We start from the raw sequence: 24,295 nt of genomic DNA, 5'->3' as shown, positions 1-24,295 counted from the left end.
ATTACAGGAGCAGCCGGCGCACAGAAGATAGAAGAGATCACCGCAGTTGTTGCCTTTAAAAGGGCACAGTACGTAGCCAATACTGACTCCTGCTCACACTATTCTTCCACCACCATAATATGGTGATATTTCCTGCACATAAGCAGAACTGTTCCGAGTCCCACGTTCTGTCCAGATGAGGGAACAGCGATTGTCCGGCTGAACACAAAATCTTGACTCATCTGTGAACAGAACCCGGCGCCATTCGTTACGACTCCAATCCTGATGTTCCTTTCTGCAGGCTAAACCGTATCGTGGTTTTATGGGGCACACACCATAGGCCTCCGTGCGTAGAGGCCACATTCCCAAAGGCAATTTCCGACTGTTTGTGTTGATATTGCGCGTCCTTTTGCTGCCTGGAGGGTACGTTGCAGCTGAATTGCATTCAACCTCCTGCCTCGACGGGCTGTTAACCGGAGATAACGGTCATCTCTTGCTGATGTTACCCGTGGACGACTTTGGCCTTGCCTTCTTTTAACAGTTCCTGTTGTCTGAAATCGCGTCCATGTCCTGAAAATTACACTTTGGAACACTCCAATAGCTGCAACCACCTCCCTCTGTGTCTGTCTCACTTTCAACCTTCATATGGTTCTCCATGCCATAGCTTCGGGTAAGTCACGTTGTTGTTGCATTGCACTACCTGCTCACTTCACTATCTGAACCCAACTGCTTGTGTAATTCGTTTCGTAGAGTAAACACAAGTCAACACCAACCCCGTCTGAAGGTACTTTCTATTATTACCACTATCTTGGTTACCGTAATGCTGTTGTCTCCACTCCGTAGAAACGACAGAAAGACGTCGAACCATTTTAGTAAATTCTGTTTATGAAAATACTTCAGAACCTAGGTATCTCAACTGATCCCCTAATTGTTTTGAGCCGTGTATATATTAAAAGAGATTACCAAAAACAGCTTTGGAAAATCCGTCCGTCCATTCTACTGGACCGATCATCTGCTTGTTGCTGTATAGCAGCGCCTTCGTGGAAGAATAAGCCGGTGTACCACCGTTGCCCAGAGAACGCCCGAATGCCTTATGTATGTTAATTGTATATTTTTACACATTATGCTTCTAAATGCCATACGATAATAATAATAATAATAATAATAATAATAATAATAATAATAATAATAATAATAATAATAATAATAAGGTACCTTCAGATTGGACAAAAGCAGTAATTGCACCTATCTATAAGCAAGGGAACAGGAAGGATTGCAACAACTATCGAGGTATCTCATTGATTAGTATACCAGGCAAAGTATTCACTGGCATCTTGGAAGGGAGGGTGCGATCAGTCGTTGAGAGGAAGTTGGATGAAAACCAGTGTGGTTTCAGACCACAGAGAGGCTGTCAGGATCAGATTTTCAGTATGCGCCAGGTAATTGAAAAATGCTACGAGAGGAATAGGCAGTTGTGTTTATGTTTCGTAGATCTGGAGAAAGCATATGACAGGGTACCTAGGGAAAAGATGTTCGCCATACTGGGGGACTATGGTATTAAAGGTAGATTATTAAAATCAATCGAAAGCATTTATGTTGACAATTGGGCTTCAGTGAGAATTGATGGTAGAATGAGTTCTTGGTTCAGGGTACTTACAGGGGTTGGACAAGGCTGTAATCTTTCACCTTTGCTGTTCGTAGTTTACATGGATCATCTGCTGAAAGGTATAAAAGGGCAGGGAGGGATTCAGTTAGGTGAAAATGTAGTAAGCAGTTTGGCCTATGCTGACGACTTGGTCTTAATGGCAGACTGTGCCGAAAGCCTGCAGTCTAATATCTTGGAACTTGAAAATAGGTGCAATGAGTATGGTATGAAAATTAGCCTCTCGAAGACTAAATTGATGTCAGTAGGTAAGAAATTCAACAGAATTGAATGTCAGATTGGTGATACAAAGCTAGAACAGGTCGATAAGTTCAAGTATTTAGGTTGTGTGTTCTCCCAGGATGGTAATATAGTAAGTGAGATTGAATCAAGGTGTAGTAAAGCTAATGCAGTGAGCTCGCAGTTGCGATCAGCAGTATTCTGTAAGAAGGAAGTCAGCTCCCAGACGAAACTATCTTTACATCGGTCTATTTTCAGACCAACTTTGCTTTACGGGAGCGAAATCTGGGTGGACTCAGGATATCTTATTCATAAGTTAGAAGTAACAGACATGAAAATGGCAAGACTGATTGTTGGTACAAACAGGTGGGAACAATGGCAGGAGGGTACTCGGAATGAGGAGATAAAGGCTAATTTAGGAATGAACTCGATGGATGAAGCTGTACGTATAAACCGGCTTAGGTGGTGGGGTCATGTGAGGCGAATGTAGGAGGATAGGTTACCTAGGAGAATAATGGACTCTGTTATGGAGGGTAAGAGAAGTAGAGGGAGACCAAGACGACGATGGTTAGACTCGGTTTCTAACGATTTAAGGATAAGAGGTACAGAACTAAATGAGGCCACAACACTAGTTGCAAATTGAGGATTGTGGCGACGTTTAGTAAATTCTCAGAGGCTTGCAGACTGAACGCTGAAAGGCATAACAGTCTATAATGATAATGTATGTATGTATCATAATAATAATAATAATAATAATAATAATAATAATAATAATAATAATAATAATAATAATTGTGGATCGTTTTCCTTCATTTTTGTTTTATTTCCTACAGAATTACTCGTCTGTGAATTATTAGGCATTGATAGGTCTCTAAGTTCAGCCAACTTTTGAGTGATTATAAAATCAAAACATTAAATGATCACTCCGGTAATTACAGGCGAAGGCTTACCCTAACCCGCAGTACATTCCGTACTCTGCAGGTTGCTAAGCGACTAACACTTTCATTAATATTCTGATCTTGAGTAATGTCGTTGCATGCAGCCTTGTTTGATTACTACCTAGAAAATATACACTTCCTCTGATCACGGAAGAATACTATTCCCCGCTAGTCTTTGATTCTGAACCATTCCCATGCTTCCAGGTATATTAACAGACGGAGAACATTCCTAATAACTTACGTGCTGCTGAAGGGAAAAAAGTCTACGTACAAACAGACCCCATCATGACATCTGGGAACACCTACCGAAGGATAACCTAGCTACAATAGAAAGAGTGAAAGCCATGTATCTATAAGTTCATTACCTGGCAAAATACTCTCTTTCGAGACTAGCCTATGAGCTCACAAGACAATCGTTCTATATAGAAGAACTGCGATTAAAGACACCATAGCTTTCTATGACAAAATATCAAGATTTGTATCAAGAACTGCAGGATGAAGAAAGCGAATATATGGATAGATTTTTACCAAATACACGGCATGATGGCCTCATGCCCATTAACTGCGGCATACCATAACAAGCTCCTTATTAAATGTTCATAAATATACTGTATGACTACAACCGGCATATCAATACGAGCTACTTGAACTATTTATTAATACTTCGGAGCAACACCATTCCCGCTAGTAAACATATATTTATAGCCTTTCGCTTTCCAAACCGTTGAAGATAGACCCAAAGTACGTGTGGAACTCTTTGCATGTCTACCTCTCGTTTCCTGATACGGGTTCGGGATGGAGTAAAAACGGAATTTTATGGCATGGTTTTAACGGCAGGATGCACTTCATGTCCCCTAACTTAGTTGAGGAGATAATGAAATGAGATAATCAATGATGGTGGGTAAAATTGGGTGAAGAGGTGGAAACAATCGGTTAGGGGTTATGAATAGAAACTCTCAGGCATTTTCCTGGAAATAAAAATAGCAGACCACAGAAAATCATTCTGAGAACATGCACTCGCCTCCAGAATGAATAGCTTGCCTCTGTACCAGTAGTACGTAAGCACGGGTGGTCTGTCCTCTTGTGTTTATTCACCTCAATAATATTCAAAACCTACCTTTCTGATAGGAAATTCCAGGTACAAGTTAACAAAACCCTGTCGGACCCCCGCCCATCTTGGCTGGAGTTCCCCAGGGAGGAGTTATCTCTCCTACCCTCTTTAAAGTATACATGGCCAACATACTTAACCCGACTCACGTCAAGTTCTATATGTATCCTGATTAAGCGGCTATTTACTCTGTCACGTGGCAACCACCAGGAGTACGAAATTACATTCAAGACGTCCTCTCCACCTTCAAACCATTGCTCCAAAAGCTGAGAATCAAAATTAAAATAAACAAAAGTAATGAAACTTTATTCCCTAAACGTACCAGGATCGAGCCCCTTCTGTTGATCTTCATTGGCGAAGTGATCCGGTGGAGAAATGTTACCGAATACGTCCCGGATATTCTATTCTAGACTAATCTATAAACCCAACGCCGTTGGTTTCCACTATGAGCGTCCCAATTAGTCACCCCTAAACAGGGTACAGGTCATATTCTGACCAGTATCAATTCCGTTTCAACAGGTCCTCACCCTCACACGTCACTGCAGCCCTGGCAAAAATGATTCAGAAATAACATCCAAGACCCATTCCGGTCGGAGGTCTAAGATCCTCAACAGAATCGGTGTGTCGGTATTTCGCTTGAGACTTGAGGAATGGCTAATCAATTACGCAGTTACAGATTTCACAAATTTTCTTAAAAATTTGACAAGGTTTTCATTACATCGTGTGGCATAGACTCGAACTGCTGCGTGATTTAGTTTGTTTAGAAGTTCCATAGGCAACGCAAGAAGTCAAAACATAGAAATGCAGTTTTTACACCCCAAATATTTTCGTTCAGCTCTGTTGTAAAATTTCAATTCACAATTTTGGGTTCTATTTCCGCGTAATGGATCTCATTTAATAATGGTGTATGGACACCGGGGAGGTGTGGAGCATGTGTTTTTCTTCTTCTCGTAGACGGCTTACATGCGACCAGCATGCCTGTGAGGATGGCGACATATAATAGATGATTTCTAGTGTTGAAGACATCACGAACACCCAACAAGACGAACTAACCAATTAAGGTTAATGTTCTCGACCCGGTTATGAGTCGTACCCGGGACCCTTTGTACCAAAGGCCTGCATGCTGACCATTCAGCCATAGAGCTTGGCATGGTAGTAATAAGGATAATAGAAGAAAGTAACTTATAGCACCAATTCGTAGTAGAGTGATGATCTACATGAATACGTCGTACTATTTCGGCCTTCGGATCCCCTGATAGCAGGTTCAAACGCTGCGGAGGTAGTTAGATTTATGAATGGCGGAAGAAAAGAATTCTACTTATGATATCGGCATGTAAGAGATATCTGGTGACAAGTTTGGTGTTAACCCAAAAAAATTTATAACAACTCAACCATAGCCGCTCAAGACAGATTCTGCTTACTCTGCTATTTAGTAGGCCTAGGTTAAAAGAGCACGTCAAAATTAACTCGCAAACAGACAGTGTCAAAGTAAGATGCTTGAACACGGTGGCTAACGCCATATTATTATTATTATTATTATTATTATTATTATTATTATTATTATTATTATTATTATTATTATATCCGGCTCCATGGCTAAATGGTTAGCGTGCTGGCCTTTGATCATAGGGGTCCCGGGTTCGATTCCCGGCAGGGTCGGGAATTTCAACCATCATTTGTTAATTTCCCTGGCACGGGGGCTGGGTGTATGTGTTGTCTTCATTGTCATTTCATCTTCATCACGACGCGCAGGTCGCCTATGGCCGTCAGTCAAAAGACCTGCACCTGGCAGGCCGAACCCGTTCTGGGATCTCCCAGCACTAAAAGCCATACGCCATTGCAATTTTATTATTATTATTATTATTATTATTATTATTATTATTATTATTATTATTATCAACTAAATCTTACTGTACGACAATTCAAAGAAAAATATTTCACTCGTGTCCGCCTCTGTTGTGTAGCGTTTAGTGTGATTAGCTTCCGCCCCCCGGAGGCCCGAGTTCGATTCCCGACTCTGACACGAAATTTGAAAAGTAGTACGAGAGACGGAACTGCATCCACTCAGCTTCGGGAGGTCAACTGTGTAGAAAGAGTTCGATTCCCACTTCAGTCAACTTCTAAGTGTTTTTCCGTGGCTTCTCACTTCTCCTCCATGCAAATGCGGGAATGGTACCTAACGTATGCCTACGGCCGCTTTCTTCCCTCTTCCTTGTCTATCCCTTCCATTCTTACTATCCCTCCACAAGGCCTGTGTTCAGCAAAGCAGGTGAAACCGTTGGGCGATATACTGGTCCTCCTTCACAGTAATATGCCCCTATCCAAAGTCTCACGCTCCAAGACACTGCCCTTGAGTTTGAGGGAAAATCCAACCCAGGACGGTAAACTTATTAAGTTGGAAAGAAAGAAAGATTTTTTCACTCATAATATGAGTAAGATGTCTGTCTGTTAGGTCATCAGCCCAGAGGCTGGTTGAATCCTCAAATAGCACCACCAAAGGCTATGCAGTTATAGGGAAACTGCAAAAACCAATGGCAGAGCTCAAATGAGGCGTACTAGGCAAGTTGAGGAGTGAGGTAGTTTGCCATTGCTTTCCTCACTGGTCCAGAATGTGCCACTGCAGCACGACTGACCCTATGAGCAACACCTTTCATAACACTCAGACACTATTTGAGCTCCGAGTGTCATTACTCAGCACCATCCATACCCCAGCACCTTCATATTGTCACAGCCATGGATGAGACCGGGACTTCAGTGGAAGCTACACTTTGCTCTGGCCTGTGCCAAGAGATGGATACAAAAGTACTGCATCCATCAAAGAATGGCAATAGGCGGATGAGTAAGATAATACGCTATATCATATAACTATGTTGTTGTTCGTGGTGGTGGTGGTACGAATCCACAGCAAAGAAAGGAATTGACAAAAGGAGCAGATGCCACACCGAAAGAGGAAAGATCATAAACAGTCTCAACCTTAGTTTCTGTGGTCGATATAACTATACAGCATTGCTTCACAGAAACGTTTGATGATAAATTCACTTTAAACCAATGGTCTCCATACTTGGGCACACAGGCTTCTAATTATGTAATGTATCGCTCACTTTTGTCGAACAATTAGATCCCGGCCGAATTAAAATCCCTCTAAATCTCACTACCGAATAGTCCTATATACTGGTCGTGAACCAGTTCAGATACATACCGTAGATGTGATGTCGTAATTCCTGACGTAGAACAATACTTTCCACCAGGTCGTCTTACAGTCGTTCGTATAATGGGTGTGCCAAAACGGACCATCGCCAAGCTTTGAACCTATAGAAATGTCGAACAGCAAAACTGCAGCTAATGATGGTGTCAGCCTGCAAACAAAATTTATTTAACATACATAATGAAGATAAGTAGGACGTTACAATGGGACCTAGCATACAAGTGTCAATCAATCAATCAATCAATCAATCAATCAATCAATCAATCAATCAATCAATCAATCAATCAATCAATCAATCAATCAATCAATCAATCAATCAATCAATCAATCAATCAATCAATCAATCAATCAATCAATCAATCAATCAATCAATCAATCAATCAATCAATCAATCAATCAATCAATCAATCAATCGATCAATCAATCAATCAATCAATCAATCAATCAATCAATCAAGCAATCAATCAATCAATCACTACTGATCATTTAGAGCAGTCGCCCAGGTGGCAGATTCCTATATGTTGCTTACGCATATTACTTAAATAGTTGCAAAGAATTTGGAAATTTACTAAAGACCTTCCTTGGTAAATTATTCCAGTACCTAAGTTTACTTCTTACAAAATAATATTTGCCCGAACTTTTTCCTCCTGAATTCCGAATTTATCTTAATATTTTGATCATTCCTACTTTTAAAGAACACCACACAACTTATTCGTCTACTAATGCCCCACGTAAACTTTCCATTGACAGCCCAGAACATACCACTTAGTCGAGTAGCTCATCTCCTTTCTCCCAAAGATTCCCTTCCTAAATTTTGCATCATGCCCATTACGCTACACTTTTGTCGGTAGTCACCCTGATGAAATCGAGTTTTTTTCTATGCATTTCTTCTAGTTCCATGCAGTGGATTCATACTCTGGTTGGGGTCTTACCAGAGACTTATATGCCTTTTCGTTTTCATTCTTACTACTACCCCAAAATACCCTCACAATCATGTGCATGGATCTGTACCCGTTATATACAGCCCCGTTTATGTGATTACCCCAATGAAGATCTTTCCTTATAATAACACCTATGTACTTACAGTGATCCTCACATGCAAAATTCATCCCATCAACGTAGTACGTAAAACTGAGAGGACTTTTTATATTAATGAAGCACACAACGTAATCTTTAACCCCGTTTATCAGCAGATCATTGCCTGCTATCCATCACACAACATTGGCGAGAACTGGTGTTACATGGTTTTTACATAATATGTGAACCATACTGACATGTCTTTGTTGTTTAGAGCATCAGTCCATACGGTTCTCCATGCAAACCCATCCTGAGTTTACCTTCAACATTTTCATGTATACGTAATTCCTGCATCCTAAATCTTTTCAGACAAGAGGGTACGAATTTTATTGATATGAGTTCTGGTCTCTTGTGAACCATACCATGCGATCCTGAAGCGATAAGCTGGTTTGTACTTACTAATGAAGTGGATAAACAAGCCGTAGGTGCAACCTTATCGGATAGGTGTCTGTCAAGAGACAAAACCAATAATTGGATCATCGAAAGTGGGTTGTAACCTTTCAGAAGATGCAAAGGCTGCATTCTGTACAATAACCTGAACAAGAACCGAAGAAATACAAAAAAGACATCTACAGTATTTTCGGTGAAACATCACATAATTTATTGTCTTAAATACCTGAATATCGTGAAGAGGACGTGTGAAGTATTTGAGTAAACTGACCAGAAATCCAAAAAAATGATGATGACTTATATTTCTCTTTCCATTTCTCTACAGGTAGTCGACACTTTTGAGCTTCGTCTTCCTCAATGATGTACTTGTCCGTAGCATCACCATAACTATGTGTCACAATATCTCCAGCCTCATATGTATATACCCTCACTTTCATTGTCAATGAAGTGATTAATTCGAGGATCAGACATAGTGACAGAAAATGTTGACATAATTTGGAAAAATCGGGAAACAGATAAATTTTAGAGTTCGATTCCAAATTTTACGAAAAACCGTCAAAAGGAGCTTTGTCCAGACACATTCAACCACGCTCTGCTACCACCTTTTGCCGTATTCGGTGGTGTAAGAAGATGCCAGGGTGATTGGGTGGACAGACTGAAGATGAGAGCATAATTTAAACACTAAACATTGAAATTTTCTTTCCTTCCTTTTTCTGAATTTAAATATTGATAAATAATCTTCAGGGCCTCGTCAGCTCGTATAACAAGATTGGACCATAAGTCCAGATCAAATACAACAATTTACAAGGAATGAGCGTTATAGCTCTATAGGTACACTATATCAGAGAACATAATTGCTCTACTCAATTACATCTTAGGAGACTGAACTCCAAAGTTTACTACAGTCCGGCCTCTCAAAGGCACAGATTTATTATCCAAATTTTAGATTAGATCACTTCGAAAACAGTGTTTGCCGTCATTTCTGCTCGAGAATCTAATCCACAATTGTCTCTTAAGGAGAGGCAATACGTGCCCATACTAAATGGCCTAAATGTACAAAAGAAAAGGTTTAAGAAATCGACCATGATCAAAATGCTAGGAGGCGAAATACTTGCACTCCATTTGACATACACTTTGAAAAAACTTAAAATCCTATATGGGCTTATGGAATGAATTCACAGAGGCTATATCTATACTACAGGGTGTGACTAGATGGCAAAAATATTAAATTCCAAAAAATTGTTTTGAAGAATTTAAAGTTTTATAAAATCATTGTCACCTCCATTCCAAGTTGAATTAAATTAATAAAGGGTGAACACTCTTTATTCTTTAAGTTACATATTTCCCAACAGGAATTTGAATAGAGTCTTTAGATTTGCCTGAAAATTTACATTTCAAAGATGATGCTTAACTTAAGAAATTTACATAAAGAAATAATTTTGAAACATTCTCCTCGAGTTAACTTTATGGAGCTTTCACATATTTAAAGATGTCTGCCATTACCTTGAGCTGGTGGGCCTTCCGACGACGGGCAAGACTACCCTGCCTCCACTAACACCGTGTGCACACTAGACTGCAGCTATGAAGAAGACGGAATGGCTCAAAAGCGCCCAGCTTATATAGCGGAGGGGAAGTTTCAGAACTCTCTAGGCAGAATGCCTGCACACACCCCAATACTAATTGTCTACGTAAATATATACAAAGATTTCTGATTGGCTAATAAGTTAAGGAAGAAGGAAGCCAAGTCGTGCTGACAAATTAGGCCCAAAAAGACAATGTACAAACACTTCAGGTTAACAAACATATAGAATAGAATTTTCACTTGAAAATTAATTGTCTCTCCTCCCGCCATAGGGGGCACATAAGTCGATAGTGTAGACATCTGATGATTAAAGGTCCAAATTACTTCCAATTCATAGTTTTAGATATATACTGAAACACAGATGGCCTTCTAAAATATGCTCACTTCAAATGCACGGGGAAGGTGTACCTCCGGTACAAACTATATTACCGGTTAAAGGTTCATCATTGATTAATTTAAACTAAATATCCATTTTCTGTAACCAACGGTTGAAGAGTTAATTCATTTTTAACTGAAGGGTTGTTTTCACCCCCAAACCTAATTTTTACTCTAAAAGTTATTTTAAGTATCCGGCACATTTTTACATCAAAAGTCATTTTTACCCCAAAACTTTAGAAAGAAGCACTTGGGGTAAGTTGATATACATCATCACTTAGAAGTTCGTTTTGGTCAATTTTGAGCTAAAATCAGTTTTCTAAAACTAACGGTTTCTGTGTTGATGTTCGTTTTCATCCCAATCTAAGTTTTACTCTAAAAGTTATTTAAAGAATCCTCGGACATATTTTTAAAGTTATAAGTCATTTTTGCCCCAAAAATGCGGAAAGATACATTCGAGGGCTAGTTGTACTCTCTAAAAAGTTAGGGGAAATTTTTAAAATTAATTTTAAGCTAAAAATCAAGCATAATGTAAAAAATAGATCGCAGGAAACTAAGTATGGTGAATATTCGTTTGTAAATCTGGGAATTAATGACTGGAATGCATTACCTGATGAAGTCCTAGAGCCTTTTCCCAGAAATGTAAGATTCTTCAAGAACTGACTCCAAATTGTGTGTAACTTTATATGTGATGGTGTCATATTTTAGTGCAACGCTCAACCCATTGTAAATTATGGTGTTAAGGTATTGAATAGGTATGCGTGAATTTTATATTAACGTGCTGTATTTGCAATGCTAAGATAAGAGTTATTAACTGGACCGCTCAATGTACCGTAAGTTACAGTGTAACATTTTAAAATATTTAGTATACGTGTGAATTTGTTCATGACGATGTTGTAATATTATTCTAGTATTAATTATAAGCTGTAGTATTGTAAGCCGTAGTGTAAAGCACTGGAAACACTTAGATATTGTGTGTGAATTTGTGTATGATGATGCTGGATTAAGAATGTTAAATTAGTAGTATTTCTTGTGATACTTTTTTTCCATGGACTTGGCTTGTTGCACTCTTGTGTTAGGTATTGTTGTTGTTGGGTATTTATGTTTTAAGTTTAATTCATTATTAAATTAATGTAAGTGATCACTGCCATCAGGATATTTCCCAGTTACGATGTATTTGTTAATAATAATAATAATAATATGCGAAAGAAACAGAGTGAAAGTAGTAGATAGATAGATTTATTGATCAGGTTGTTTCCCCAATTAAAGATGATTCAACAAAACATACTATGCAACAAATACACCTTAAATAAGTAACACTAATTCCCTAAAATAATAACCAAGTTCAAACTAAATCTAAAATAAATAAATAAATAAATAAATAAATAAATAAATAAATAAATAAATAAATAAATAAAACTAAATCTCCTTAAATAATTGACATTATTAAACTACACCTAGTAACATTTGTATATTTACATATTTCCCTACATTCATGAGGCCATGAGGGTACGCCTGATTTTAGACGGGGGTGAGTGGAAAACGTCCACAAATTCACCTACCTCATTCAGTGATGGTAGTGCCCTCACAAGCCATGAGTTAGCCCGAGCCACAGTTCTCACTTTATGCAGATGAAAGTATACCTTTGCCTAGAATTGCGACGAGGAACATGTCATTGGATCAGCTCCAATAACGTTGAGCAATCCACTCTATTCGTCAGACACTTATAAGGGAAGAGGGCATTGGCACATCTACGGCCTGAGTGCAATGTCCTCATGCTCATAGCATCACAAAAAGACTCGTAATCGGACGAAGAGGGAGAAGTACCCAAACCGTTGTAGCTGATCCATTTTATGAACCTTATTTGGACTCTTTCCAAGTTTTGTATTAAAACTGCTGAGAAGGTAGCCACACCTCGCAAGAGTATTCTAACGATGGCCTGTGAAATTAGAAAGAAGTCGTGAGAATATTTTTATAAAAACCAGGAAAATCTATGTCAAGCGTTAGAGAAACCTTTCTCATCAGTAATAAATAATGATAGATAGGGAGAAAGTAAAAATAAATTAATAGTATTTTGGGCAAAACGGGTGGTCCTCACTATACAGGGCGAAGGAATATCTTGGTAATCTTCTCATTGTAAAAGGCAATATTTCTGGTGATTTCTCGAACAACCGAACTCATGTTGTTGGTGACATTACGTTTGAAGAAGTTTAATTTTTTTAAAAATTTCGTGTGGCTATTTCTAGCCGAGTGCAGCCCTTGCAAGGCAGACCCTCCGATGAGGGTGGGCGGCATCTGCCATATGTAGGTAACTGCGTGTTATTGTGGTGGAGGATAGTGTTATGTGTGGTGTGTGAGTTGCAGGGATGTTGGGGACAGCACAAACACCCAGCCCCCGGGCCACTGGAATTAACCAATGAAGGTTAAAATCCCAGACCCGACCGGGAATCGAACCCGGGACCCTCTGAACCGAAGGCCAGTACGCTGACCATTCAGCCAACGAGTCGGACGTTTGAAGAAGTGGCAAGGATGGTAAATAAATTCCGATGTCATAAAGCAACAAGAGCAGATGAAATTCGACCTGAAATATAGTGGGAAGCCAGGGATGAAATGGCTTCACAGATTAATAAGATTAGCGTGGAATGTCAGTAATGTGCCCTTTGAATGGATGAAAGCAAGGGAACAGGAAGGATTGTAACATCTATTGAGGTATTTACACTGACTGACAGAGCAAATGCAACACCAAGAAGGAGTGGTTCGAAAGGGATGAAAGTTGGGGAAAAAACAGAGACGGCACGGACGAATAATTGATGTTTATTTCAAACCGATATGCAGGTTACACAATGCGCACGGCATCGACTCAGTAGGATGTAGGACCACCGCGAGCGGCGATGCACGCAGAAACACGTTGAGGTACAGAGTCAATAAGAGTGCGGATGGTGTCCTGAGGGATGGTTCTCCATTCTCTGTCAACCATTTGCCACAGTTGGTCGTCCGTACGAGGCTGGGGCAGAGTTTGCAAACGGCGTCCAATGAGATCGCACACGTGTTCGATTGGTGAGAGATCCGGAGAGTACGCTGGCCACGGAAGCATCTGTACACCTCGTAGAGCCTGTTGGGAGATGCGAGCAGTGTGTGGGCGGGCATTATCCTGCTGAAACAGAGCATTGGGCAGCCCCTGAAGGTACGGGAGTGCCACCGGCCGCAGCACATGCTGCACGTAGCGGTGGGCATTTAACGTGCCTTGAATACGCACTAGAGGTGACGTGGAATCATACGCAATAGCGCCCCAAACCATGATGCCGCGTTGTCTAGCGATAGGGCGCTCCACAGTTACTGCCGGATTTGACCTTTCTCCACGCCGACGCCACACTCGTCTGCGGTGACTATCACTGACAGAACAGAAGCGTGACTCATCGGAGAACACGACGTTCCGCCATTCCCTCATCCAAGTCGCTCTAGCCCGGCACCATGCCAGGCGTGCACGTCTATGCTGTGGAGTCAATGGTAGTCTTCTGAGCGGACGCCGGGAGTGCAGGCCTCCTTCAACCAATCGACGGGAAATTGTTCTGGTCGATATTGGAACAGCCAGGGTGACTTGCACATGCTGAAGAATGGCGGTTGACGTGGCGTGCGGGGCTGCCACCGCTTGGCGGCGGATGCGCCGATCCTCGCGTGCTGACGTCACTCGGGCTGCGCCTGGACCCCTCGCACGTGCCACATGTCCCTGCGCCAACCATCTTCGCCACAGGCGCTGCACCGTGGACACATCCCTGTGGGTATCGGCTGCGATTTGACGAAGCGACCAACCTGCCCTTCTCAGCCCGATCACCATACCCCTCGTAAAGTCGTCTGTCTGCTGGAAATGCCTCCGTTGACGGCGGCCTGGCATTCTTAGCTATACACGGGTCCTGTGGCACACGACAACACGTTCTACAATGAATGTCGGCTGAGAAATCACGGTACGAAGTGGGCCATTCGCCAACGCCGTGTCCCATTTATCGCTCGCTACGTGCGCAGCACAGCGGCGCATTTCACATCATGAGCATACCTCAGTGACGTCATTCTACCCTGCAGTTGGCATAAAGTTCTGACCACTCCTTCTTGGTGTTGCATTTGCTCTGTCAGTTAGTGTAATTGATCAGTGTACCAGGAAATGTGTTCACTGTCATTTTGTTAGGGAGGGTGCTGTCAGTGTGAGGTTAAGTTGGATGAAAGCCAGTGTGGATGGAGACAACAGAGGTATTATCAAGATGAGATTTTCAGTATGCGCCAGATATCTGAAAAATACTTCGAGAGGAATAGACATTTATATTTATGTTCCATAGATCTAGAGTGAGCATATGTCAGATTATAGAGGGAAAAGATGTTCACCCTGTTGTAGGTGTATGCGATTAAGGACAGATTGTTAAAGGCTACCAAAACCTGACGACTGGACTGCAGTGAGAATTAATGGTAGAATTGTTCTAGGTTGAACCTACTTGCAGGAGTTACACAAGGTTTTGATTTTATAATTTACGTGAATCATCTACTGAAATGCGTAAAATGGCAGGTTTGATAGAAACCTAGTCAGCAGTTTGATCTGTGCCGGCGACGTAGTGTGAATGGCTGATTGTGCTGAAAGATAGCAATCTAATATTTTGGAACTTCAAAATAGGTGCGATGAGTATGGTACGAAAATTAGCCTCTCCAAGGCTATTATATCAGTACATAAGAAATCAATGAGAACTGAATGTCAGTTTGAAAGTACAAACCTGTAACAGGTACCGTAAATAGTTTCAAGTATTTCGGATGTGTATTCTTTCAGGATGGTAGTGTAGTTAGTAATATTAAATCACGGTGGGGCAAACCTAATTCAGCGATTTCGCAGTATTCTGTAAGAATGAAGTGAACTTCAGGACGAAGCTATCTTTTCACGGGTCACCAATTTTGCTTTACGGGAGTGATAGCTGGGTGGAATCACGAAAAATTATTCATAGCTTAGAAGTAACAGACATGGAAGTAACGAGAATGATCGCTGGTACGATTATGAGAGAACAATGGCCAGAGAGTACTCAGAAAAAGGAGAAAAAGTGTAAGTTAGAAATGAACTCGGTTAGTGAAGGAGTTGTCATAAACTGGTTTCGGTGGTGGGTCACATGTGGCGAATGGAGGAGGATAGGTTACCTAGGAAAATAATGGACTCGACCGCGGATGGTAAGAGAAGTAGAGCGATACCAAGATGACGATGGTTAGATAATTTTTAGATGAGAGTTACAGAAATAATCGAGGCCTCACGGCTAGTTACAAACAAAGGATTATGGCGGCGGTTAGTAATTTCAGAGAGGCATGCAAACTGAACACTGAAAGGGATAACAGTATATACACGAATGATTATGTACGTATAAATAAATAAATAAATTTATTAGTTAATTAATAAACATTTTACCTCACCAAGCGATGTATGTAGAATACTTTAAAATTCATGGTCTTCGTCTCAGCCACTAAGTTGAGGAAGACGTAGCCGACAAGCAATCCGCTCAGCAATAAGAACGTATCCACGGAGAAATATCCCGCAACCATCAGCGATGAGATCTTGGCTCGAGTAAACTGTAACAAGAACCATGCTGCCTATAGCCTACATATTTACAGTTTCTAGTTTGGTTCTTAAACTGTGATGCATTATCCTCAAGAGAGGCCCTCAGGCCCCTTCCGCACGATCATCTGCTTTCCACTCCACTCCACTCCACGCCACTCCACGCCACGACACGCCACGCTACTCTACTCCACTTCACTCGATTCCACTGCACAGACACTGTTTTCCCTTGATGTCCACTTCCGGCAACTTGCCGGCAACTTCCAGTCCCCAGCACATCTTTTGGATCTCAGTTTGACTTTCGACTAAGGAGATTAACGCGAACGTTATCCGTGGAATTTATATTCTTGATAATAAGATTGAGGAGAAAGGCGAGTACTAGGGTTCATTGGGTCCATCAATTGAATTCATATCCCCTGGAACGAGGAGCTCATCGTTTTCTTCTAGATGAACGTACCCGAGATCCAAAAATATTCTTTAATTATTTTCGTATGAGTGGGAATTCGTTTTATGACTTTTTGTCAATCCTTAAAGCAAGTTTACAGCGTCAGGACACCAACAGGAGAAAAATGTATTCCACCCAACGAGAGGCTTGCTGTAACTTTAAGGTAAGTGATACGGTATTTTATATTTCAATTATTAATTTTTCAGCCTCTATGAATGGAACCGATAATTTGAGAGGAAAGTTTCAAACTTGTGGCGCACACAGTGAACGAACTAATCTGATTTAGTGAGCTACCAGTCACCATGAGTGGAAGAGATTTCAGGCCGGTTGGCAGCGGCCTGCTGTTGAGAGTGGAGGGAGGTAGCGCACGTGTGAATGCTCCGAGCCCCTTTCTACACATCTGGTCGAGTAGAGTGGCGTAGAAAGCAGCAGGTGATGTGAAAGAGGCCTAAGTGTTTGAAAGGGAGCACGACAAGAGCAGTGTCTCGTGGACAAAGTAGCTGGACGTTCACTCTAGCTGAATAAATTCGGAAAAGCAAACAACAGAGAAACTTACCTTATTGCGAAAGCTCATCTGTACACTTTCCCGCAAAAACCAAGCCAAACCTCATGCCAAAGCAGCCCAGAAGGCCGGTAGATTATGAGGTATCGCGTGGCCAGCACAACGAATCCTCTCTGTTGTTATTCTTGCTTTTCTAGACCGGTGTCGCCAACTCACCGTTATATACCTCCTCGATTGTAATCACGTGGGTGGAGTGGACTTCAAACCAGCCCTCAGATTCAGACAAAAAAACCTAACTTGTCCGACAATTGAACCTGGGGCCTGCGGATAAGAGGCACAGTGGGGCCGGCACTCATTCCTACCTAACCACTAAATTATTAAAATAATTCATCAAGTCACAACTCTCTCGCAAAAATTATAGTGTAAGTACATACGAGAACCATCCAGAAATTAAGTTTTCCTGTTAAAAAAGACAGCATAATTACATGAAAAGCTCTATTGCCAGCCGATACAACAAAGCTGGAGGTACTTTTTGGCATAACCATCAGAACTGAAACACTCATCATATCGTGGGATACTTTTGTGTATGCCGGTTTCGCAGACGTTTGCCGCTTGGGAAAGGAACCAGCGTGTGATATTCGTCCTCAGCTCTTCGTCCGTGTGAAAATGCTGACAGGAGGACAGGAATTTATTCAGGTGCAAGAAATGACAAAAATCCCTGGGAGCAAGATCGGGTCTGTACGGTGGTCGATCAACCACCTCCCAGCCGAACTTCTGCAGAAGAGCTGCTGAATGTCGAGCCGTATGTGAGCGAGCACTGCCATGGATCAATACAACACCTGCACTTAGCGTTCCACACCTCTTGATTTGAATGGCCCATCGCAATTTCCATAGAAACTTTATCACTGACCGAACGTCGCAAGTGGCAGGAAAAAAATACGAGCCATCATTTAGAGTCACTGCTGCTGTGGTACTGACACCAGTACCGGCCGGTATATGATTGCTGCATCATAGATCTGTCGTATGTGCTCATATTTCCCCGATAAATACTGTTACTTTACAAGAAAAGGAATAGGCAACTTATTCGTAATTTCTAGATGGCCTACGTAATTAACAATCCTCCTATCGCCATTGATGCTTTCACGGCCCGTACTTATTGAAGTCTATAATACAAGGCCTTGAAACAGAGCCCGTAAGAGGCCATCGAAGTGGTCACGTTAAAACTCAATGCCGGGCTGCTAGGATCGCTTTCTTGCCCCCTGTCAAGTAGGTTAGCGCCTTGAAACGTGATAATTAAGTGAGTTGGTTGTGAATGTGTGTATCCGTCTGATGTTAACCATTCGCAATTCCAACCATGGTTTATTCACGAGAAATTAAAGGTAGTGGAATTTCGTTTCAAGAGATTCCAGTGAATGTTCAATATACGAATCATTATACAGAGGAAGCATTACGCATGAAATGCGACTTCCAGCTGATTTAACTAGGCCTTCGTTCCTAAGTTTTCATCCCAGTTACGTAATAAAAATCGTACGATCCCAAAATTTGACACGGGACTTTTTTTGTAAATAATGCTACCGTGACCGGCGATCATTTGAAAGGCCTCTTGAAACTCAGAAATCATCAATTATGAAACTGGTAAGGAAAATAACCTAAAAGTAATTTTCCGAACAAATTTGGAGGAAATGAATGTACTAGCAAGAAAGAAAACTATTGTACTTTCCCCTGAAACAATTTCTATTTTGAGAAGTATGGAGCTGGTTTGTCCCGAGAGCATCAAAGACATAGTTTAAAATAAACCACTTGTTTCATGGAGCATTTTATGAAATGGTTCGAGCGCATGAATTCTGCAGCACCTCACATGCTACATATTCCAGGAATGAGAACAAACGAGCATTTTTGGACTGAAGACGAACGTCTCAGTTGGTTAATTAATGATGTCCTGCCATATATTAAGAAAATTAAAATGCATTCAGAGGAGGTGAAAAGATTCACGAGGGAAATTATCATGCATTGATGTTGACTACTAAATCCACTCTGCCCTGCGTAAAATATCTCTAAGTATACATTTACATTATCTATTGACGAGGAACCTAACGAGCTATGACATCGAGCTTTTCTTCAGCTACCTAAGACGCAATCGAAACAATGCTCCACACTAGGATTAATGCGACATCAAAACATGGCAATGTTGAGCTGAGAGATGAAGAGAAGACCCACACTGTACGAGCCAGTTTACTACAATCAGGAGAGTCCCAGATGGATGAAAAAGATGGAGTGCATGAAAGTCGCGAATATGTGCAAATTCCGCAGCTTCCTGAGCACATAATCTCCATCGTTACAAAACCCTTGCAAGGTAAATTACATCAAATCTTCTTGAACAATACTTGATTGTAAATAGTTCTCTACTATTATAAATATGATTAATTAGTTTCAAGATGAGCAGCTAACATGCCTGGTATTTCTGTAGCTATGGTAGCACTATACTTAGTGCGTGTAGTAGAAGAAAAAACGGACTGTGAAGGCACTTTGGAACATATCCCTTCTCCAGCTATTCAAAGTTCAACAATGTGTCTTATTCGTTTTCAAGATCGAGGAGTCCTCAGATACTCAAAATCATCGTCTGTGGCACTTCTGCAGTGCACGACGGAATTTGTCACCTGTGCTGTGTAGTACTTGCCCCGAAAGGAGTCACTAACAAGTGTGCATTTTTTTTTCAAAAGACATGTTCATCAGTGAAATTAAGTGTGGGAAGTGTAAAGAAGATAAATCACCTCTTTTTCTACTCCAAAAATTTGTGAGACCTCTATTAGACAACATTGCTCCCAGCCACTCTAGTAGGAGAGAGAAAGTTTTAAAACTTGATAAGAAGCCTCTCAAAAGGAAAGTTTTGAAACTTCAGTAACTTATCCAAGCCAATGAAGCACCGCTCTATAAATTAAGTACTTCCAATACTCACAAAAATATGCAGGTCTGTTTATTTGGGATATGACTTACTAACTTATTGACATATACGGCCATGCGAACACAAGTGGTCAAGAACGCGATCCTAGTGGCTGAATGGTGAACTAGGATGCCACCCCTTTCCATGAGTGTATTTCAAGGCCTTGTATTATAGCGTAGGCAGCGTCTAAAACAATGAGGTTTGAATTTATACGTTACCCTATAGAAATGGTACGTTCATTCGTCAACAGATGGCTCCATGGACGCGGTACAGCGCTAGCGTTCGAAGCGGAAGCTAACGGAACTATTAGAATCAGTCTGAGAGGGTCACATAACATAACAGGTGTACGCACATATGAAGGTATGACATCTATACAAGCCTGGAATGAAACATCTGACGATGAGGAACGTACGAATTTGGAAAACACCGAAACGAAGTAACAATAGAGAAGGGACAGAGAAGAGAACTATAGTCCATCTTCGTAGTAAGCGTCTTTCTGGACGACCGGAGGTGTGGCCTGGCCTCGTGTGCGAGGAAGTATGGGAGCGTTCGCGCTGGTGGTGGGGGAAGAACTTGAACCTTTCCTCCAGCTGACACAGTCGAGTTCAGGCAGTGGACGTAGCCCTGGGAACTGACTGAAATAGTGTGGAAAGCTTAGGCGCGATACGTTCCCGGGTCGGGGTGGTCATTATGCAATGGCTCATCGGTGTACATACATCACACTAACTCAAAAGTGTAGGAATTACTTAATATGATAAACTAGCGAAAATAAAATAGTACCCTACATTGTACAAATCGAGTCTCATATTTCGATTGTCTGCCTTAAAACCTTGTCCATTAACTACACAGGCCTTTGAGCACAACATTCTAAAATTTCAGTTCTATTCCAGCACGGAAATACTTCGTAACTTTCGTCGTAAATGTTGGTGACGTCAAGAAATCAGAGGGTCATGCCTAAAAGAATTCATATCGGATGATGCTTTCGACACAACGTGAAATAAATCTCAGTGTATAGTAAAAGTGGAGGTCAATATTTTGGCACTCTGTAGCCTCTAATTTATTCTTATACATTCTTATTATACATTCTTACGAATATGAAATCTGTTATATAAAATTGAAAGGTTTGAACCATTTGGTAGAAAATCAATTGAACATATGACAGTAACTTGCAACTGGTAATACTGCGAATAAAGGAAGTTCGTTTGAAACTGTACTGTACTGTATACCAAGGAAAAGCGCATCGGTACGCGCTATCAGTTCATCAATCGCCTAACGAATAGGAGGAAGTTGTTTCCACTGACAGCCTGGAGATATAATCTACTTAACGTGATTTCTAGTGAAATACGTATAAGAGATTAATTAATGCAAATTTGTCGGGAAAATGCATAGAAGAAGCATTAGTAGAAATACTTCAGCTAATTTCATAATAACATTAACAATGTCTACTTTTCTTCTCCATCAGAAGAAATATAATAATATATAATACTCTTGAATAACCTGCTATTGTTATGACTGGGAGAACAGGTCTCCTACAGCAACAGCAGCAACAAAAACAACAACGAAATGCTCTGGAACAATAGACAATATAAATCTGTCTCAAAAAACAGAGCAAAAATATTATCGGACTTCTTACGTGTTCTATGATCACGTTTGTTTAATATTCGGAGTTCAGGGATCTTATTTACAAATTATTCAGAATAATCTTCACTCTCGTCTGAATCAGTGTCATCTGAAGCTTCACCGAGGTTGATGTCGGACTGGTCTAATTCTAATTCCTTATGCATGGTGTTGTCACGCTCCCAGTATTCCTGCTCAGTGTCTTTTACGTGGTCGCAAGATTTTTTTCCGTTTGTCTTGCGAATACTGTGCAAGCAATATCCGCAAAGAGCTTCCTTTTTGTCGAGTGTGTCTGCTGTCAAGTCACGAGTGATCTATAAGACAGAGAAATATTTCGTACAGAATAAGCATTTTTATTTATATTGGGAATAGGAGCGCCTCATTTATGAACAGTGAAGGCATTAGAGATGCTATGGCACACATTTTTATGCTAAAAAACTAATTGTGCTGTATTACTATTAATTGAGATATATTCTTTTTTTTTTGTTGCTAGGGGCTTTACGTCACACCGACACAGATAGGTCTTATGGCGACGATGGGATAGGAAAGGCCTAGGAGTTGGAAGGAAGCGGCCGTGGCCTTAATTAAGGTACAGCCCCAGCATTTGCCTGGTGTGGAAATGGGAAACCACGGAAAACCATCTTCAGGGCTGTCGATAGTGGGATTCGAACCTACTATCTCCCGGATGTAAGTCCACAGCCACGCGCCTCTACGCGCACGGCCAACTCGCCCGGTGAGATATATTCTTATCACTGACCTCTCCTTTGATATCTCCCCAAACCGACTCAGTGTGATTGAGATCTGGATGATATGTTTCATATGTTCACTCATGGTATAAACACTTTCACGTGCCTAGCCTCGCAGTGGTCTCCCAGATTTAGAAGAGGACCTAGAAGCCATGCTCGTCACTTCAGTAATTTCAACTTAGCCCGCACGTAACAACACGCGCCGCTTGAGAGAAGTTTTCACTTCAGCGCTAGCCTGGCGACTGGACCTGCTGTAGGAGTGGGGGGACGATAGCTCCCACCACTGCATGCGCAACCATTTCTCGCGCAGGACGCTTTCAACCAAAACGGACTATACCTACGTAAATCCTTAATGGCTGGCAGCCAGGTATTACTTAATTGATAGCCAGTGTCCTTGTTGAAATTGTCAGGATTTCTAGGTATTTCCACAGCTTCCCGTACAATCCTGGACCTGTAGTGTCTAGTGTGAGCAAGAGCTCGAGTATCTTGGAACATGACATCATGACCTGACGATAGAGCGTGCTCAGCTATTGCTGATTTATCTGGCTGGTTGAGCCGAATATTATGTTTATGTTCCTTGATACGGTACCAATGGACTGGCATGTTTGGCCAATGTATACCTTGCCGCAAGTACAGGGAATTTCGTATACCCCAGGATGTAAAAGTAGGGACAATTTGCCCTTGGTTTTACCCTCGTGGTTTTATTCTCCCATTTGTGCGGGTATAATACAACTCTCAAACTCGAACACATGCTGGCACATGTGAACTTCAGTAGTAAATATAAGAGGTGCGGTACTACACGATACATGTTTGGAGCGTACTCATCTGTCTTTGCGTACCAACTTAAGACCAAGTCACTGAAAATAATTGTACAAATGTTAAACTAAACGTAACCAAGTAATTAGAATTATTTATATCATGCAACAGGCTATTTCATGAAATCGGGGAGCATATTTTCTTTTTTAATTGCTGAAATTACTAACTCTTAGTGTGATTAATTGCCACCCTGTAGTCCCGGGTTCAATTCTCTGCTCTGCCATGTAATTTGTAAAGTGGTACGAGGGCTGAAATGGGTTCCACTCATCCTCTGGTGGTCATCTGAGTAGAGGGGATTCGATTCCCACCTCAGCCTTCCTCGAAGTGTTTTCCGTGATTTTCCATATCTCCTCCAGGCACATAACTTAAGGCCGCTTCCTTCCCTCTTCCTTGTCTATCCCTTCCGATCATCCCATCCCCCACAAGGCTCCTATTCAGCATAGAAGGAGAGACCGCCTGGGCGAGGTACTGGTCTTCACCCCAGTTTTATACCCCCCACCCGATGTCTAAGGCTCCAGGACACTGCCCTTTAGGCGGTAGAGGTGGGATCCCTTGCTGAGTCCGAGGGAAGAAGTAACCCTGAAGTGTAAGGCGATTAATTAAGAATAAAATAAAGAAATAAATCACTAGCTTTAGTGCCATTACGATATTTGGTGGAGAACTGTAGCCTAATGATACATTATACGTATCTGTTACCAAGCGTTTTAGAATTTAACCAGTGGTGATGAAACAAAATTATCTTATATCAAAGTGTAGTAAAATGAACGTAGTTGCTGAAGGTGTGGGACTAGAAAATGTAACTTAACGGATCCTGCAACGAACCATTAAAATTACCCTAAATCTATCGCAATTACCAGTATGTGCTCATAGTTTGGCTACATTGCACGCTCCTCGAGTCAACTTGCTACAGAAGATATGACTCACAAAATACGCACGTGGCCATAACCTTGACAAATGCTCCCCTCAACCTTGACAAATGCTCCCCTCTTTAGGCGTTCATGTCGAATTTTATCTCTGCAGGATCACTAAAAATCTGTGCTTGTAATCCATTCAAGGAGCATTTGCCCCTTTACATCCCAGTTGTGCAAACTGCCAAACGTTGTAGTCTTTACTCGCT

General features: G+C 41.3%; 1 protein-coding gene across 1 annotated transcript in view; it reads right to left on the bottom strand.

The window, feature by feature from the left end:
* Window positions 1-24,295, bottom strand: part of LOC136866983 (nose resistant to fluoxetine protein 6) — a 159,240-nt gene that overhangs the window by 66,546 nt on the left and 68,399 nt on the right. Inside the window, exons 6-7 of the mRNA XM_068226787.1 lie at window positions 15,965-16,125; window positions 7,107-7,263 (exon numbers count right to left, since the gene is read on the bottom strand). Of these exons, the coding sequence (XP_068082888.1) occupies window positions 7,107-7,263; window positions 15,965-16,125 (318 nt within the window). The remainder of the gene's footprint in view (window positions 1-7,106; window positions 7,264-15,964; window positions 16,126-24,295) is intronic.

This window comes from Anabrus simplex, chromosome 3 (genome assembly GCF_040414725.1).
Source record: "Anabrus simplex isolate iqAnaSimp1 chromosome 3, ASM4041472v1, whole genome shotgun sequence".
NCBI classification, from domain to species: domain Eukaryota; kingdom Metazoa; phylum Arthropoda; class Insecta; order Orthoptera; family Tettigoniidae; genus Anabrus; species Anabrus simplex.
This window is presented reverse-complemented; position numbering and strand designations above follow the sequence as displayed.